The sequence below is a fragment of the Monodelphis domestica genome, chromosome 4 (assembly GCF_027887165.1).
Source record: "Monodelphis domestica isolate mMonDom1 chromosome 4, mMonDom1.pri, whole genome shotgun sequence".
NCBI classification, from domain to species: Eukaryota; Metazoa; Chordata; class Mammalia; order Didelphimorphia; family Didelphidae; genus Monodelphis; species Monodelphis domestica.
In genome coordinates this window covers 91,941,911-91,958,963 of record NC_077230.1, presented here as the reverse complement: position 1 = coordinate 91,958,963, position 17,053 = coordinate 91,941,911, and the positions used below count along the sequence as shown (strand labels likewise).

General features: G+C 40.8%; 1 protein-coding gene across 1 annotated transcript in view; it reads right to left on the bottom strand.

Annotated features, from left to right (window-relative positions):
- The window catches only part of LOC100021123 (glycerol-3-phosphate dehydrogenase [NAD(+)], cytoplasmic-like), a gene marked incomplete at its 5' end in the record, with an annotated part of 68,995 nt that overhangs the window by 44,812 nt on the left and 7,130 nt on the right, over positions 1–17,053 (bottom strand). Inside the window, one exon of the mRNA XM_007493832.2 lies at positions 8,031–8,208. Coding sequence (XP_007493894.2) covers positions 8,031–8,208 — 178 coding nt within the window. The remainder of the gene's footprint in view (positions 1–8,030; positions 8,209–17,053) is intronic.

Below are 17,053 nucleotides of genomic sequence, written 5' to 3'. Positions count from 1 at the left end.
CCTGGCATCCAGAAGACTGGCCTTTGACCCAGACTGAGGCCAAGTCTGTCTAGTCAGGGAGACCCAGAAAAAGTGATGCCATGGGGGACATAAATTATGGGTCAAGGAAGCTATTGGGATCTTTCTGGCCAAGCATCAAGAGCAGCAAGCTTGGGTTAGCTAGGAAATAAAGTGCAGCCTACCATGTGGCTATGTGCCTTTTCTTTCTCCAACCTATTTTTTAATACTTAATCATTATAATTTAATATACAGTCTCCAGAGAATTTTACTCTTAACAGTTCTGGAGACCACAAAGCAGAGTCTGAATTCTTCCTTTCTTTGCCCTTTTTGTTTTCTATAAAGAGGGACCTATAAGTTCAACACAACCACATGGCCTCTAGGGAGAGATCCAAGGTGGAGACTAGGCAATAACCAAGACGTGTCTAATTTATTTTATTTTGATTGCTCAACAATTTCTAACCTTTCTGTGTGTGTGTGTGTATCCATATGTGTTTGTTGAGGAAATGGGAAATATATGAAGTAAGAACTATATGCCATGAGGATCTTCTTGACGTAGATGCTCATTGCATGGGACTAAGAGCTACTGCCAATAGAACCAGGTAAGCCAAGCCATTAGCCTTTGTAGAAAATATTCTTCTCATGATGCAGCTGTTTCTCCCCCCTCTCTTTTTTCAGCCTGTCCCCCTTCTTTTCTTTCTTTTCAAGGACCTTCCCTTCTCTTTCCTATCTGACCTCTCTCCCATTGCCTCAACCTGTTCTCCTTTCCTCTTTTCTGGGACCCTTCTGCAGAGTTTACTCTCCCCTTCCCTCCACATTCTTTTGGCCCATATACAGAACTCATTCTCTCCTCCTTTTTGCTGTCCTGATCTCTCTTCCTACTTCTGCCTTCCTGCCTTCTCAACACTTCCTCCAACAAGAGGAAGTCCTTACCCAGAGTGACCTCCTCCAAATTAAGGAGGTTCACTTCTTCCTTGTGTTCTCTGCTAAGTCTCCATACAGGCTTTTGACTCAATTGAGTCAATCAGTGGAAAATAATGACTCTCCAAAGGTCTTATTTCCTCTTAGGGAAGTTGCCACACATGGCTTGTAGAGGCAATGTGATGACATTAATAAATAACATCTTAACTACCCAAGGGAGGGTGTACAAGCTGTCTTGGACTCCTGAAACCCCCCATTTTGGGGTGACACCTTTGTGGGACCTCTTTTGCCCTCTCTCTCATTGGCCCCAAAGGTCAGTCAGGCTGCTGGATTTGGGGTCTATCTTCCCCTCTTTCTATATTGGAAGACATTCCAGTGTAGAGGAGACTCACTTCAATGCTGAGCTGAGTGCTAAAAGTTAGGCAACCTCTGTGGAAACACAGTTGTTGACCCTCAGTGAGGAATTGGCTATTCCTCATCTAAATGGGGCAGAGACAGAGCATACCCTGAGATTCCCCTTTGGGGTGCATACTTAACAAACTGGAGAAAAAAATTTTAAGTCAGTCCTAGACAGTCTGTTTCCTCCCTTAGGTAGTGGCTGTGCTAGGACTTTCTCCCTCTGATCTGGTGGAGTGGCTACACCAAGACTGAGGTTGGAGCCAGATAGGGACTAGCTGACCCAATTAAGAAAGAGGGAAAAGCATTCTTGCAGGCCTTCCATTGGACTCATCTCTCACATTAAACCCTTTATTTCTTCAGAAACAGGTAGTGGAAAGGGAACAGAAGACACCTATTCCTGTGAGCCAGTAGAAGATCTTAAATTCCTCCTTTGCCATAGGAAAAAGCAATGGAAGGGCATTTTGGAATAAGTTGCCCCCCTCCCCCCTCCATATTCATCCTTCTGATTGATTCTGTTGCTTTAACTCTTAACTACTTTATTGAAGACTATTCCTCTCCTCACATTCTGGGGCTTCTCCTGTGTTTTAAATGATGCATGCCCAGCCATCCGGGTAGATAATTCCATGATTCAACTTGGGGAAGCAGTAGCAAAAGCTGGGCCCTCTGACTGTTGGGTGTATATGAAACACTCCTAAAGTGGAGAGAACCCCAAGCCTCTAACCCGTGGTTCTCAGTGCCTCTGAGGCATACCCAAGACTAAAGGCTTCCAGGAGATTCACATTCACTCCAGTTTTGGCTACTCCCCTATGGGATACCTTAGAGGATGCTCCTTGATTTCTCACAGGGCAGCCTTTAACTTTTGCAGAATATTCCCAGGTCCAGCACATTAGGACTTTGCTCATCAAGGATGGGTGGATTAACCTAGACCCCTTCCAGTATAAGTGCTTTGATAAGGAATGGAACACCAACCCTTTTCCTTTTAATATGACTCATGCACTGTGTAGACTGAGGATCTTGCCCCTTTCATGACAGGGGTTAACAATGTATTCCCTTTCTGTATGTACTGGTATCCTAATGTAACCATCCAAATCCTGGGGTTAGCTTCAAGTTTTCCACCCTAACACCCCCTTTCTGACAACCACACTCATGGTCTATGCTAAAAACTTTACTTGAGACTGGTGTCAGACCTGGTAGACTAGCATCCTGCAATTGTACCTCTGATTGGGGAATTAATGCTACCTAAATGCTAAAATCCACAGACAGATCTATTTGTGCCCCTTCAGGGTATAGGTTCATCTGTGGCCACCACATGGTGCCCCTAGCTTCCCAGAACAGTGCCCCATTTTACACCCCAGGGTGATCACCTGAAGAATCTTTTAAGTTAGTGTAGTTTTAACTACAATCCTGCCTTAGCCCCATGTTGGGTGCCAAAATGTTGTGGGTAGGCTTGAGGTGAACCCCCTGGGATCCAGACGGGTACCCTTTGCAAGAATGCAAGACTCCATAACTTAGCTTAAAAAAAAAGAGAAATGTATTAATTTAGAATTCATGTTGAATTTGGCTGGGAGGACAGAATAGATGGAAAGCTGCCTTCTAGAGGACATCAATTCTGGGGTCTATATACTCTTTACAACAGGTGATACTTGATTTGAGGAGGGTATGCACTCGGGCACAGGGTGGGTTTGGGGGAGGTTTGGTCATCTGAAGACATAGGGGGTGACTCTCATAGTTTAGGGGACAGATAGATGTCTTAGATATAACCTGACAATCAAAGAATAGCCTAGAGGTGTATCTCTGTATCCATCTCAAAACCTCAAGGATGATAGAAGGAGGATAATTCTCCCAAAGGTCTTTCTTATCATTAGCCTTTGAGGTCCAGACCAACTCTTTCTTTAGCCTTAAAAACAATTCAAGGAAGGAAAGGACTTTTCCTGCTTACAGTTTGACCTGAAAAACTTCTACAATTTGGGGGTTTCAAGGTAAATCTAGGGTCCCTCATCATTTCCAAACAAGAAGTCATTCATAGGGAGAGATCTCTTAATGTGAATTCAGGGCCAAAATATCATGTTCTCCAAACAGGTCTTTGTCCCTGTAATTGCCTGAGAATTCTGACTTAATTCATAGTTCTCCTTCCTGACAGTCAGGAGATAGCAGCCCCTTCCTTTGAAATTCCAAGAGACATCCTTGAATCTCTCTGGGTATAAGTCAGCTGTTCCTATTCAGATTAAGACAAAAGGTGCCCTCCCTACTTTCCATTCCTCATTACCCGTTAACCAAGAAAGCTATTTTGAAGTGATATCCCTAATAATTGATTCAATGATTGAGCAAGGATAATTCCATACAAATCTGAATATAATTGACCAATTCTCCTAGTAAAAAAGCCTAAGCCCAGTGCCTGATGGGAATCCAGTTATTAATCAATCCCTAGAGAAGCTATATATTTACAGTGGTAGACCTTTGTTCTGCTTTTCCCCACTGGTTCCTATCCATATAAATTATAGAAACATGTCTACTTTCAACTAGAAAGTTTCCCAGTTGACATGAACTCAATCGCCTCAGGGGTATGTAGAGAGTCCAACTTTATTCTCTCAAATTTTATAGCAGAACTTAGGTACTATCATCTTTAAGGGTTCTACTTTAGTTCAGTATGTTGATTATTTCTTTTAGTGGCATCAGATGCAAACAACATGCCAGAAAGATATTAGGCATCTTCTCTTAGAGCTCCATCAGAGAGACCACAAAGTTTCTAGATCAAAAGGACAGTGGTACCTTCCAAAAGCAGAATATTTAGGTTTTATTTTAGCTGCAGGAACCTGCTCTCTTTCTCCCAAGAGCATTAAAGCTATTCAAGAACTCTCTGCTTCCTCTTCTAAGAGGTGGCTAGGAGCAATCTTTTAGACAATGGATCTCCTGTTATGGGAAATTTATTAAGCTCTTTGTAGCTCTGACTAAAAATTCAGGCCCTAAACCCTTTTCAGTTAAATTTCCAATACCTGTTAGCTCTCACAGAATTAAAACGGGTGATCCTGTCCATCTCTGCTCTAGGAATTCCAGATTATAAAAACATGCCATCAAAGAACTCCCTAAGAAAAAATCCCCAGGGCCTGATGGATTCACAAATTAATTCTATCAAACATTCAAAGAACAGCTAATCCCAATACTATACAAACTCTGACATAATTTGCAAAGAGGGAGTTCTATCAAATCGATTTCATCAGTGTGCCTAAAGCTGGACATTATAAAGTTTTTCTTGTTTAAGTGAACCAACTCACTGGATGAATTGAAAGCCTTTCCTTGTACTCATGCCACAGAGGCATTTGTTGCTAAATTGCTATTAAGGAAGATTTTCCCCCAATTTGGCCCACTTGCATGCATTTATTCAGATAAGGACACTCATTTTACTGATTCTGTTTTGTCACAGGTTTATTCTTGGTTAGGAATTACTCTCGAATGCCATACAACTTTTCATTCTCAGATCTCAGACCAGGTTCAATGTGTGAATTGACAACTTAAAACCATAACTGACAAATTATGGGATGAGAGACTCACTTGAAGTGACCTGAGATTCTCCCCTTAGCCCTATTTTACCTTCTCAGCAGATAGATGCAGGGGAGAGATCTACATGTCCCACATTTGAAATGCTTATTGGAGACCCCCCTGTATAATCCTAACTTTTTTCCCCTGAATACATATTACTGGGGGGACATCTCTGCTGCTTCTCATATACAGGAATTAGGTCAAATTACTTGAACTTCATGACCCTGGGGAAACAGTACAGGCAGGATTCTTGGACTTCTCATTCCATGATCTATACCTGGGAGACAAGGTGTATGTAAAAAAATTTCAGTGAATTGGTGGAATTCAGACTGCTTGGAAAGGCCCTTTCCAGGTGTTGCTAACTATTCCATTTGTCATCAAAATTGGAGAAAAAAACTCTTGCATTCCTTTCTCTCATGTAAAACTAGTACCATCCTTGACACTGATTAACTGTATTCTGTCACTTTGATTTTACATTACCTATTTATCTTTGGGTTTGGTTTTGCTTTTATTTTTACTCTTTATGTGATTAGGGATTATAAGTGATAAGGGATTATGAATCTAATTTACTCTTAAAAAAATTTTTTTAAACCCTTACTTTCTGAGCAGTAAGGGCTAAGCAATGGGGGTCAAGTGACTTGTCTAGGGTCACACAGCTAGGAAGTGTCTGAGGTCAGATTTGAGCCTAGGACTTCCCATCTCTAGGCCTGGCTCTCAATCCACTGAGCCACCCAGCTATGCCCTAATTTACTCTTAAAAAAAAAAAAAGCTACCCTCATTTGGTACTATTTTGTTTTTAGCATTAATCCATATTGCATTTTCCTCTTTTGTTTCCTCTTCTGATGACTGGACTAAGGATAATGCTATTATTAGGGTCCCTGGCCAAAAAGGACATTCTCAACACCAAGACATGGCCATTGGACCTTATGGATGCTGAATCTGTCACCAGCTCCATCAGAGCTCTGTAACTTCAGTCCATATGAATGAGACTTGGCCACCACTTGTACCTCATGACAGTCATATATCACCAAAACAGGCCTTTTGCCCTTTTGCTTTTGTTATATATCTCCTCAAGTGATGGGTGGAGCCCTTTTGCCTGGTCATAACCTCTATCATTGGTCTTTGAGAAACTCATAGATTTTGAAATGTTGGTTGATTTTAACATGCCTCCTAAGGTAATTTTCAGATTACCCCACTCCTATTGATTTGACTGAGCATTTACCAAAGTGTTCTCTGACTTGTGTGTTAAGAGAGAAACAATCACTGGGTAGCAGATATATGGGTGACAATGGGAAGTGCAACTTCACTATTCCATTGCCTACTACAGCACTGATCTGTTGTAAGACACAGCTTATTAGGATAAAGGATAGGTAGGTCACATAAATACATATCCTTTGCCACTGTTACTGCCTCATGACATTTGAAGATGGATTTTCCATACGGTCACTCTTTGTCTGTAACTCCTCAGCTCACTCTTCCCTGCCCCAAGGGTGGTGTATGACCTGTAGTTTGGCTACTCTCAGTGAATAATCATTTTATTGGTGGTTAGACAAGTCTATAGCTAGGAATATAGCTAGGAATATGGGCATTTGGTGGCCATTTTTTATTGATTTCAGTTTCAGTTCAGCCCCCACCCCTTGATTGGATTCAGACCAAGGTCTGAGGCTTATCTGTATAAGGGAGTGGAATGCACACTCTGGGAGGGCACCAGAAGACTTGTGGCTCTCTGGTGTGTCCTGGAAGATGCTTGCCTCTTGTCCCATGTGACTCCTGGTGTCCAGAAAACAGCCTCTGACCCAGACTGAGGCCAAGTCTGTCCAATCAGGAAGACCTAGAAAAAGTGATGTCATGGGGGATATAAATTATAGATCAAGGAAGCTTTTGGAGTTTTTCTGGCCAAGCAGCAAGAGTGAAGCAGGGATACAAAGTGAGTTGTGAGCTCAAGGTAGCTAGGGAAGTAAGTGTGTGACCAATCCTGTGGCTCTGTGCCTTTCTTTCTCTGACCCACTCTTTATCACTTATAAATTATAAATTAATATGCAGTCTCCAGAAAATTTTAACCTTAACATAAGGTTAAACATCATCAGTTCCTTCAAATGATCTTTATATGGCATGGATTCAAGGCTATTCACCATAGTAGTTTTCCTCTTCCAGATACTCTATAGAATGGCAATGCTTTCTCTAAAACTTTTTGCCTATGGGACAGTCTTTGAGTGTGATTCTTTTGCTATCCCTTAAAGAATATTAAAGTTGTCTGTTGAATTCAACTAAGATGTATCTCTATTAACTTCTTGTTAAAGATTAGACCGCCTTTTAAAAGGGCGTGAGCCAACATCTAATTTTAAAGGAGTTTCGAATAGTTTACTTGCCAGATCTATGGATAAGGGAAGAATTTAGGACTGTACAAGAGAGAGAGGATTACTAGATTTAAAATGGATAAATTTTTTTAAGAATTTAAGTTTAATTGTTTAATTAATTTAGAATATTTTTCCATGGTTACATGAATCATGTTCTTCTCCCTCCCCTCCTCTTACCCCACCTCCTGTAGCCAACAAGCAATTCCACTGAGTTTTACTTACATGTGTCATTGATCAAGACCTATTTCCATATTATTAATTGCACTAGGATGATCTCTTAGAGTCTATATCCCCAATCATATCCCCATCATCATCCCAATTTGTTGCTTCCCTTTTAATTTTGTTTACATTGGTTTTGTTTGTACAAAACCTTTTTAATTTAATGTAATCAAAATTATTCAGTTTATATTTTGTAATATTCTCTGTCTCTTGCTTGGTCTTAAAAGTCCTTTCTTTTCCCATAGATCTGACAGGTAAACTATTCTGTGTTCACCTAATTTACTTATAATTTCCCTCTTTATATTTAAGTCATTTGCCCATTCTGAATTTATCTTGGTGTAGGGTGTTGAGATCTAAACCTAATCTCTCCCATACTGTTTTCCAATTTTCCCAACAGTTTTTGTCAAATAGTGGGTTCTTATTCCAAAAGCTAGGATATTTGGGTTTATCATACACTATCTTGCTGAGGTCATTTACCCCAAGTCTATTCCATTGATCTACCCTTCTGTCTCTTAGCCAGTACCATACTGTTTTGATGCTCACCGCTTTATATAGTACAGTTTAAGATCTGGTACTGTTCTAGCAGTTCATTTAACTCACCACATTAGAAGTTAATTTGATTCCAGGCAGGTACTTCTTATTTTCATGTTCCTCATTGATGATATCTGATAGTTTCTTTCCATCAAGTACCTCTTCAAATACCCAGAGTGTCACTTCACTGTCAAATTTTGTAGAATTCATGACATTTTTGCCAATTATTTTTGCAATGGCAGTTCCCCTTTCATAAGAAGAGAGGAAAATAAAGGAAAGAGAGTGAGTCTCATAGAATTAAAGACTCTCCTAGAGAGGACAGAATGGGATAAGTCAATGGCTAACTTTATTGTGGTTTAGAAGTTCAATTAAGAAAATAAGAACTCACCAAAGTCCCAACTCCTAGAAGTACCTTATATGCCAAGAATAAGGTAACATGGCTATATGGTATATATTTATAGTGAAGATTAAATTAACCCCCCCTGCCCATTTTTAGATTTAATAACCAAAAGTGTAAACACCCTACTTAAAGTTAAGTGGGGAGATCTGCCCATTTTTAGATCTAATCACCAAAAGTGTAAATATCTCACTTAAAGATTAAGTGGGGGAGGTCTGTGACCCCGGTGTGCAATAGTGGGTGACAAATTCGAATCAAACTGACTGCCCCCTGGGCAGTCCTAAGCAAAGCTTCAACTGTAATTGGTAGATGTAAAAGTGGAGGAAGGCTTAGGAAGTGAAGCAAAAGAAAGTGTCTTTAAAAGGGAGTTACAACTTCCTGGGGGAACTTCTGGTGGAACTTTGTCTTCTTCTGGACTTCTGAGTTCAAGTTGGAGGCTGATGAAGAATCTGCTGACTGGACCTGAGACGTACTTGGTGAGACTGTCCTTGAATCTCTCCCTTTGGACTGACACATGGTGAGTGAAAAGAGCTGACTCCTTTCCTGGATTTTCTGAAGAGACTAGCCTCAGGAGAGAGGCCCCCTGCATCCCCAGGTGCTCAGCTGCAAGGGCCCAAGGCCTCTCTGGCTAAGGACTAACTCTCCCTGCCTGGGTTGAGCCAGGGGTTGGAGCAAAATACATAGTGTGTAGGCTAGATATCATACCCTATCCTTTCTCTGATTTTCCTACTTCATTTGTCTCTATATTTTGTAAATAAATTATTAAATAAATCTCTTTGGAATTTCAAAAAATTCCTGGTGACCCTACTCTTGAATAATCCAGTCCAATCTCTTATTAAAAAATCCTTTTCTCCCCCTTACAATATATACTTATGTATATGTGTGTGTATACATATATGTATGTATGTATATATATATGTATGTATATGTGTGTATGTATGTATGTGTGTGTGTGTATATATATATATGTGTGTGTATATATATATATATGTCCTTGGTATTGGTTCCAAGGAAGAAGAATGGTAAGGGCTAAGCAATGGGGGTTAAGTGACTTGCCCAGAGTCACAGAGTTTGGAAATTTCTGAGGCTAGATTTGAATCCTGGACCTCTCATCTATAACCCTGTTTAAGTTACTTAGCTATTCCTGACATTTCTCAAATGGAGGATGTTTTCTCACAGCCTAATGAGAAAATACCTAGACTAGTGTGAAATGGCCTAATAATTGATCTTCCTCCCTGGAAGATCGGGATACTCCAATTTTCCTGGGAAGTTAGGTGGTGCTGTGAATGTGCTTGGAATCAGACCTCAAACACTTTATACCTTCCTATGTGACCCTGAGTAAATTACTTACTCTCAGTTTCCTCATCTGTAAAATAGGAATGACAGCACCTACCTCCAAGGGTAATGATAAAGATCAAATGAGATAGTAATTGTGAAGTGCTTAGAACATTGAATGGCACATAGTAAACACTAATTGTCATTCAGTCATTTTAGTCATATCTGACTCTTTGTGATCCCATATGAAGGTTTTCTTGGCAAAGATATTGGAGTGGTTTTCCATTTCCTTCCCCAAGACATGTGTTAGCTATAATTATCATTATTATCTGTCCTCTGTACAGCTGTCCAAGTGATTTTTCTTAACTACAGGTCTGATCATATCACTTCCCAATTCGCCGTTCAATGTCTCCCCATTCCTTTAAGATAAAATGTTTTTTCCCTTCTGTAAGATAAGAGAAGAGAGATTTTGCATTTTAGGAGAGAGACCAGTTTTTTGGAGGGACCAGCTGAAGAGAGAGTGGAGGAGGGGTGAAGAAAAGCTGAGAATTCTAAGGAAGAATCAGAAGCTTGAAATCCAACTGATAGCTCACTTCCAGCCTGGGAGGTAGAGGAGAAAGGTGGATTTCCTGAAGCTGAGAAGAAGTCTATTTCTTTAGAGACTTATTATCCCTTCTGAAACCCTGAACATCTCCACTAAGACTCTCAGATACAGCCATCTAAAATCCTCAAGAAGGATTGTGGATTTGGATTTTTGAACAGAGCCATCCAGACCCTTTCCTGATCTTTCTCTATCCCTTTTTCTCTCTCCTCTCTCTTCCTCTCCCTCTCCCTCTCTCCCTCCCTGTCCCTCTCCCTGTCTGTCTCTGACTGTTTCTGTCTGTCTCTGTCTCTGTCTCTCTGTCTCTGTCTCCTTCCCTCCTCCTTACTTGTCCCTGGACTCATACTTTCAAGGTCTAGCTAGTTTGAGAGTAGGGGCAATAAAGCAGTTGGTGAAAAGGGAGAGGTCAGGGCTGAGAAGTCTGTGACCTCCAGACTCCGGGTGGCCAACTTGCAAGAGTGGAAAATCTTTAGGGATTCTCTTTTACCCGCTTTCCTGCCTCATATCCCTGCCAGGTCTTCCTACCTTAACCTCAATCAATTATTTGACATTTAGGATTTGGGGCTTGGGTCTGTGTCTAAATAACATAGCTCAGGGGATTGAAGATTTGGGAGGGTCACACCTCTCACCGAGAGGGTTGACTTCCAGACCCCAATGATTCAAGAATTGTCTGACTGAGGAAACTGACATCTTTCCTTGGCAGTTGACCACTTCTGAGCCCCTGAAAAGGCTGGCAGTTAGTGTCCCTTTGGGAGGCAGAAGTATAAGAAGAGATCGTCTTGCCTCTCAAAGACAGACTTGATCTCAGGGGCCCTGGGCTCCTCTGAGGGAGAGGGAGGCATCTTGCCATCTCATGGGGCAATCCCCCTCTAGTCTCCTGTCCCCCATCTCCCAGATACTATCTCTATGAAGACATACTCTGCTTTCAAGGGGATAGGACTTGGCTTATCTCCCCGCCACAAGTAAGGGAGGAGAAGAAAAATCCCTTCACTCTCTCTCACCCATTCCCACTTTCTCCCCATAATTCTTCTCCTTTACACTTCCCAGCTATATAGTTCTGTCAAAATAGCCCTTTTCTGTTCCTCCTACTTGATAATCAATCCATCTGCCTATTCAATGGCTTTGTAGTGGCCATGCCCCATTCCAGGAATGCTCTCTCCTCACCTCTGCTTCAAAAAATCTTCCTTCAAGAGACAGTAGCTCTGGGGGCAGCTGGGTAGCTCAGTGGATTGAGAGTCAGGCCTAGAGACCAGAGGTCCTAGGTTCAAATCTGGTCTCAGACACTTCCCAGCTGTGTGATTCCTGGACCAGTCACTTGACCCCTATTGCCTAGCCCTTACTTGGAGCCAATACATAGTATTGATTCCAAGATGGAAGGTAAGGGTTAAAAAAAAAAAAGAGACAGTAGCTCAAATGCCACCTTCTATACAAAGCTATTTATATACCCTCCCAACTTGCTAGGGTTATTGCTCTCTATCTTGTTCAGCCACCTTGTATTTATTTTTTCTACTTATTCTGCATATATTTTACATATGTAGACATATGTATGCCTACATGTGTATAATGGATGTATGCCTATATATTTATTTATATATACATATATATGTCTGTATATATGGTAGTTTTCCTCCAAACCCATCTGCTTTTACACTTTCAAGAGGTTTTCCTTACCCTCACCTCAGATAAATAAGGGAGGCAGGACGCAGTGTGGCAAGAAAACTGCTGGCAGTTGAACAAGGTGGATGGGTGGGTGGCCAGAGTGGGGTAAAGGTCTCTTCTTTTCTCTCTGTCCTAGCAGTCCTCCCAGCCTAGCTGCCTGTCCACCTACCTGTCCTCTTACTTTCGTTTTCACTTTTGTTTTTTTGGGGTGCCACTAAGCAGAGAGGCAGGAGTGGGGAGACAGAGTACCTACATACAGGGACCTGTTTTTGTTTATTCTGAAGTACTCTTCCATGATAGGTTTTGGAACATAAGAATAGAGGGACCTACTGTAAAGGACAGTGAGCGGATAAAATGCTCATCTTTTCCTGAGTTCAGATCTGGTCTCAGACACTAACTGTGTGATTCTGGACAAGTCACTTAGCTGTGTTTACTTCAGTTTTTCTTCATCTATACAATGAACTGGAGAAGGAAATGGCAAATCGCTCCAGTATCTTTGCCAAGAAAATCCCAAATGCAGTCACAAAGAGTTGGACATAGCTGAAACAACTGAACCACACTATATACATGTCGTGTGTGTATGTAAATATATATACTTATGCTACAGATTATTTACCCCTTAGAATGTATGCTAATATTTTCCCCATAGGGTATATGGTCCCTGGAAATAGGGAGTTTCTCATTCTTTGTATTTATATCACTAGAACTTAGCAGTGTCTGGCATAAAACAGTCAGTCACTTAATAAATGCATTATTTTAGCAGTGGAAAAGACCTTAGAAGTCATCTTTAAGTTCAGTTCCCTTTACTAGCAGGTAGAATAGCATGGGGTGGGGTAGAGAGGAAGACTATGTGTCAAGTCCTAACCTCCCCGAACATTTGGCAGATGACCACAAAAAGACTCTTGATAGGATGCTATATAGAGAGAGTTGGAATAAACCTCAAAAAAGACTGCTGACAGCTCCAGGAGTGGGGAGGGAAGAGGGGTGGGAGAGAGCATGAATCATATAACCATGGAAAAATATTCTTTAAAAAATTAATTTTTAAAAAAAGGCTGCTGAGTTGATGAGAGCAATCAAGAATTAAGGAAGAGAAATTGGAGTATACTTCTCCTCCTCTGAGTCCAGTGGGATCAACTTTCCTGAAGGATTTTAGACTATAGGACATTTCCCATCCTTTCTCTGAATTCTGAAATCTGCTCTCTCAAAATCTATGGCACATCTATATAAGATTCTGCCTGATATTATTTTCTTTTTCATATCAAATTTTTCAAAAAATTCTTTTCCAAATTTATTATTTTTAGCATTCTTGTTTGTTGGTTGTTTCTTTTTTTAAAATTTTGAGTTTCAAATTCTTTCCCTCCTTCTAGACACTCCCTTACTTATTTGGAATGTAAACAATCTGATATCAATATGATGAGGGTTGGCAGTGGTAAATAGTGCTTTGAAACCATTTTTTTAAATGGTCCTTTAAAATCTTATACTTTTTTTACTAGTCAGAAAATAGACAAATTCTGTTTTGCCTATGCTCTTCCTTCTAGTTGATAAGGGCTTGTTTGTCATTTCAAGCCTGAAGGGGGTGGGAGAGAGTATGTTATTACTTCATTTCCTTTGATAAGAGTTTGCAAGGCTGAGAAAAGACACTCAAGCACTAAAACAACCTTAAAAGGCTTACAAAACAGGACATGGGAGAGAATATCACATAGGTGTTCTCCTTCCTTGCCCCTTCCCCTGGAACGTCCCCCCCCCAAGAATGCCCACAGAAGGAATAATTGGAGGGAGAAAGGGGGAACCCCCAGCATGGGAGGATGGCAATACCCCAGATCCATAATTAAATAAAATAACAAAAACTTGAAATCATTGCCTTGGCTTTTTCCAACACCCTGGGCTTTTCCATCACTCTACTCTATCTGTAACATCCTTGAATAAACACTTTTATGCCTTGTGATGAAGGGGTCTGAGCTGCAGTTCTTTGGATAAGAACCATTTTGCTTTCCCACAACAAAACTCACTCTCCCACAACAAACCATACATGTATAAATTATGGAAACAGATTTCTATATTACCCATTTCACAAAAAAGCAAGAAAAATTCAAAAAATTATATTTCAGTCTTCAGAGTTCATTAATTTTCTCTCTGAGACATTTGAAAGTATGAGCCCTTTTGGTCCTTGATAAACATCTATATTTGGGGTGTCCAAATCCCCAATATGGGAAAAGCCTCTGAAAACATGATAGAGACAACTTACATTTTTCTGACCAAAGATTAGTAGAAGATAAGCTTCATAAACTCCCTGGCATTCCATTTCTTAACATACCATAGAAGAGCCTGTTGGTCATGTTTCCCTAGCTGGTGGAACTTTCACCCATTTGGAAATAGAGAGGGTCATTGTTTCCTTAGTTTGGAACAGAGTAGGCTATTGTTTCCTTAGTTTGGTAAAGATGCACACATACTATACCATGAAGTAATGAGAGAGGAGTCAAGATCTCTAGGTCTACCTCTCCCCTCTTTGGAAAGATCCACCAGTGAGGACTGTTAGAGGAAGCCCAAGAGACAAACTGTCAGGCCAATCAGAAAGAGGTCATATCTCTCTTTAAAAGAAAAAGTCAGGGGGGCAGCTGGGTGACTCAGTGGATTGAGAGTCAGGCCCCAGAGATGGGAGGTCCTGGGTTCAAATTTGGCCTCAGACACTTCCCAGCTGTGTGACCCTGAGCAAGTCATTTGATCCCCACTGCCTAGCCCTTTCCACTCTTCTGCCTTGGAACCAATACACAGTACTGATTCCAAGATGGAAGGTAAGAATTAAAAATAAATAAATAAATAAAAGAAAGAGTCAGGATTCACTAAGGGTCTTTTGCATGATAGGTAGAGGCAAGGACCCATCTTTGTTAATGGATTGTGTGTCCCAAACTGTTATTTCTTAAGGGAGGGGAGGAATCAGTAGCAAGAATTGATCATTAAATCCATAGGAGTTTATCACTAAATGAAGAAACAGAAATAAGAGATCCTATTACTGAACCCTGAGGGACATAAAGATAAAAGGTAACAATAAAACATTTTTTAAAGGGTTATAAAGCAAGCCATCAAATATACCCAAGAGGTCTGAGGTTTGGGGTTCAGCATCCCAGGTAAAATTGACCATATTTCAGATGTGGTATCAATGAAGATGGGAAGTTTTTTGACAGTAGATCCATCTAAAAGACCATATTTGTGCTCATGAAATGAATACAGCATACTAGAGATTTAATATGTCATTAGAAAGCATGTGATAATCTAGAAATACTATATGCTATAGGGAAAAGGATATTCTGGTATCAAACATGTGCCTTTCTTTATGTAATCTTAAAAAGAGGTACTTGTAAAATGGAGATGGACCTGTCTGTACAAAAGTATTTCTACCTGTGCTTTCCCCACCCCCCACCCCTTTTCCCCTTCTGTGGTGGGGAAAGATTGGAAACTGAGGGGATGTCCCTCAATGATCTTGATGGAATACTACTACTACTGTGCTATAAGAAATGATGAAATGGTTGATTTTCTATAAGAACTGGAAGGACCTACATGAACTGATGCAGAGTGAAATAAGTAGAACCAGGAGAACATTATATACAGTAACTAAAACAGTGTGGGATGATCAAATGTAACAGACTTTGCTATTTGCAAACAAGGAGCTTGTGAGAAAACAAAAGTCCACATCAGTTACATGTCAAAGTCCCAGGGCAAGTACAATTGCCTCAGCCTCTGCAAAAGACATATTCATCAAGGATTCAAGGATTTCCAGGATTGGCAGTCCTCTCTTTCTCAATGTTTCCAGTTATGTGAGATGAAATTACGTGTTTAATTCTCAGAGTAGTATTTGATTTGTAAAATCAATTTTCCAAAACCCCATATTTAGACTTAACCTTAGAATAAAACTGCCCCCCATCAATCTTTCCCTAGATTTTCTGACCTATTTTCAAAACCTCGGGAAAAATTTGTCTCAAAGTCTGGGAAGTATGCCAGCTCTAGGAAGAAGGGTAAGATAAGCTGAAGTTCGAGGAAGGGACAGGAATTTTCAACTGTATCTCTACTGTCCCAGGCTGAAAATTGCATGATAGCCATGGGGTTTTTTGATCATGTTTTTTATTTTTATTTTTATTTTTTTAAGGGTAAATAATGTTGAAAATCATACGCTCAAGATTGTGAATGTCATGGCCCATCCCCTGTATGGGGTTAGATGAAAGGGAGGGGGAGATCTTTCATCAATATTGTTATGAAAGGTCTACCTTCATAGCAAGAGACATCTTTGTCCTAAGCCTGAGCACTAGGCTTGTGTGGGCAGTGTTCCATTTCCCTTCCCCTCCACCACCATCCCCACCTTTCTTGCAGCAAATCTGCAATAAAGCTGAATATGTCTGCATTCTAGCTGGCCTCCTCTCTACTTATTTAGAGTAGTGATGAGATCCAGATCTTCACTTCACACAGAGGATTCCCTGACCAGGAAACCTGAACACCAGAGAGTGCCTCAGTTTACCTATCTGAACAACAGGTGAATTAAGGCCTCCTATTTGCTTCTAAAAAACTGTAACAAACAATCAGAGAGTGTGGCCAACGGACAAGGCAGACAGCTGAAAGCCAGCAGCAATCCAGGTTCAAATGTGTAGAACAAAGAATGTGAGTATCAATAGAAATCTTTATTAGGGAAGTGGCCAGGCTAAATTTCTAGACAAAACTTAGGTAAAGCCTGTGTAAATGATCCCCCCTCCAGTTCTTGTTTGTGGTTTTCAGCATACTCGTCTGATTGTACTAGGAATGATTGTAAGCCATCTCAGACATGAGACAGTGAAAGACCTGGTGAGTCTGACAGTGAGCAAATCAGGGAAAAGTTAGCTTGCAGGATCTATCTGGGCTGGGAAGCCTGGATTGAGACCTTCATGCGGACTGGCAGGAAGTGACCAGGGTCCTTAGAGAGGAGGTTAAGCTGCTAGGCCAGATTTAAGCTGGGCTGGAGAGCAAAGACCAAGGTTTTAGGGAGACACAATGGGACGGGAGCAGCAGGCAGCCCCTTTGGCTAAAGAACACAGCAGTGTAGGGGCCAATAAATAGGAGACTGACCAGGAGAAGAGTTCAGAGAGAAATTATGGGTTCCATTTGAAAGCCCATCTCCTCTACCATTCCACCAGTTTT